At 54.9% G+C, this 2,460-nt stretch overlaps 1 protein-coding gene across 1 annotated transcript; it reads left to right on the top strand.

The window, feature by feature from the left end:
- Nucleotides 1-306: 306 nt before the first annotated feature.
- Nucleotides 307-2,241, top strand: LOC104073116 (synapse differentiation-inducing gene protein 1-like; the record flags this gene model as incomplete). Its single annotated transcript, XM_009572787.1, has 2 exons — nucleotides 307-444; nucleotides 2,083-2,241. Coding segments are annotated over 2 exons (297 nt in total), but the record flags the coding sequence as incomplete, so codon positions are not given.
- Nucleotides 2,242-2,460: the final 219 nt, after the last annotated feature.

The following is a 2,460-nucleotide window of genomic DNA, read 5'->3' as shown; positions in this document are numbered from 1 at the left end:
GTTTAAGACTATCTACCTCCCAGGGAAATCCCAGACCCCCAGCAAGTGAGCTCAGCATTTGCTCTGGCAGGGAGCCGAGAATCCACTATGCTCCTGAATTTGCTGAGCTACATTTTTTTCTCATCAAACCGGGCTGAGGAGGCTAAAAAATTTTTGAAACTCACTCCTTGAATTTTCAGGTGGGAAACATGTGAGAATATGTGATGGGGCCAGGAGAGATTACGAGCTGGGAGGAGAGGGGCTGAGATGTAGCCTGCAGGGTGGCACAGGGAGGTGGGCATGTGCTGAATCCATCTGGTTTTGCAGAGTGACTCCTCCAGCGACAGCGAAAGTGAGGATCATTTCCTGATGCTTCCCCCCAGGGACCACCTGGGCTTGGCGCTTTTCTCCATGCTGTGCTGCTTCTGGCCCCTGGGGATTGCTGCCTTCTACTTCTCCCAAGGGGTAAGAGATCCCTTTGCTTGCCTGTGTGCACTGGCACTGGAGCAAGGGCCCTGCAAGCCACAGCAGCCCTCGGAGGGCACCAGGCACCTTTCTGGCTCTAAGGCTCGTCTCTGTGCCATGCCCAGACCCCTGAGGGCTGAGGCAAAGGGTGCTCCTGGCTCCTGGATGTCTCCACAACTGCTGTGGGGTTGCAAGCCCTCCAGCTCTTGTGTGGGTTACTGGAGGTCAGGCTTTTCCTTTGGGTCTTTCAGGTCTTATTTAGGGAACTGGGGCTCCCCTTGGCCCCTTGCCCAAGTTCTCACCCTTTACCCAGGCTCAGGAAAACAGCATTTTCCCACCTGCCCTCCCATTCTCCAGTAGTGTGGAGGTCCTACACCATGACCCAGTCTGAGGCAGCTCATGCCCCAGGAGTCAGGCTGCTCTGTAGACTGGACTCAACAGGGAGCCTAGTCTCCATATCACACTACAGCTCCCCCATTGCACTTGTTTCTGACACGCATTGGCTAAGCCGGGTGAGCCAACACCAGGCTGGCAGAGGCTGGAGAGGGTGGTGACCCTCAGGCTGCACCAGCTCAGAGGAGCTGCTGCCTTCTTGAGGGCTTAGTCCAGAGCCTGGGCTTACCTACATCACTGTTGACCCAGAATAATTCATGCAGAGCCAGGGAGTTTACTCTACGTTTGCATAGATGCTGCTGTACCAAGAATAGATGGGGGGGAGGCATTGAGAAGTTAAATCAAGATGATAGAAACAGAAACGGAAAAGTATATAACACAAGTACCTGGCACAGAGGCGGTGAGAGGCAGGGGAAGCTTTAACGGATTAGGACCCCGAGGAGTGGCTGGTTTCACATTTTTCCACATGGTACAGGGTAGCACGGTGCAGTCTCCACATGATGATGTACTTTGTGCAATTTAAATTTAGCTCCATTTGCTATAACTACCACTTTCATTCACTCGCTGAAGCAAGGACCATCTCTTTATTCAGTGTCCATGCACAGTGGGTGCCCTGATCTCCACATGGCAACTCGAACACAAATAGTAGGTAATACTAAGAGTAGCTCTGAATGTGCCCTGAGCACTCAGAGAAGCTGGAAGTCGCCAGCCCAGAGACCCAACACCCATATTTGCCTCCATCGCTGGCTCCATCAGCCCTTCTATGGCAAATAGGCTTCAACTGAAAACCCCATGCAGGCAAAATCAAGTGGCAGCACAGCCAGACCAAGGGGCTGTGCTGTCTGGAGTAAGCTCCCTGAGACTAGTCAGTACTCATTATATATATGTATAGGGCATATTTGTATCTAGTTGGTACCACGCAGCCATCGCCCCTGTGCAGCGACCATTTGCCTGGGCTTACAAGGGTCCAGCAGCTTGCTCACAGCTCTGGCTGAGCACCCAGATGGCTCGGGCTTTCAGACAAACAGCCAAAGCCCACGCTTCCCTTGGAGGCAAAATCCACAGGGAAATGTGTGTAGGTTGCACTGCTGTGCTGAGCCCTCCCAGACTGATGGACGCCTTGCTGTCTGTCCCCAGCCTTCATGGGATGCAGTGGCCGGGGAAGGGGGGCTGAGTCAGTAGTGAAACGACTGCACGCAGGCTAAAAGGCCAGGTTTCTGCAATGAGCATTTCTTCTCCTTCCAGACCAGCAAGGCTGTCTCCAAGGGAGATTTTCATCTGGCCAGTTCAGCTTCCCGCCGAGCTCTCTTCCTCGCCGCGCTCTCCATAACCATCGGCACAGGAGTGTACATCGGGGTGGTGGTAGCGCTGATCGCTTATCTCTCCAAAGGGGGCCATGTATAGCTGCCACCCGCACGTCAGCACCGTCCCCGGCCGCCGGCCCTCCTGGGATCGAGCTCTCCTGTGGAGCACAGGGCGCCAGTGCCTGCAAGGGCAGCTTGCACAGCAGGACCCCGGCTGGGATGCCCTGCACAGGCCCTGTCCCCCTTCAGACAAACAGTAGACCCCTGTTCTCCCCGAGGCTGTGGGGTGCCACCATCCGACAGCAGGGAATTGGGCACC

This window comes from Fulmarus glacialis, unplaced genomic scaffold, assembly GCF_000690835.1.
Source record: "Fulmarus glacialis isolate BGI_N327 unplaced genomic scaffold, ASM69083v1 scaffold49572, whole genome shotgun sequence".
NCBI classification, from domain to species: domain Eukaryota; kingdom Metazoa; phylum Chordata; class Aves; order Procellariiformes; family Procellariidae; genus Fulmarus; species Fulmarus glacialis.
This window is presented reverse-complemented; position numbering and strand designations above follow the sequence as displayed.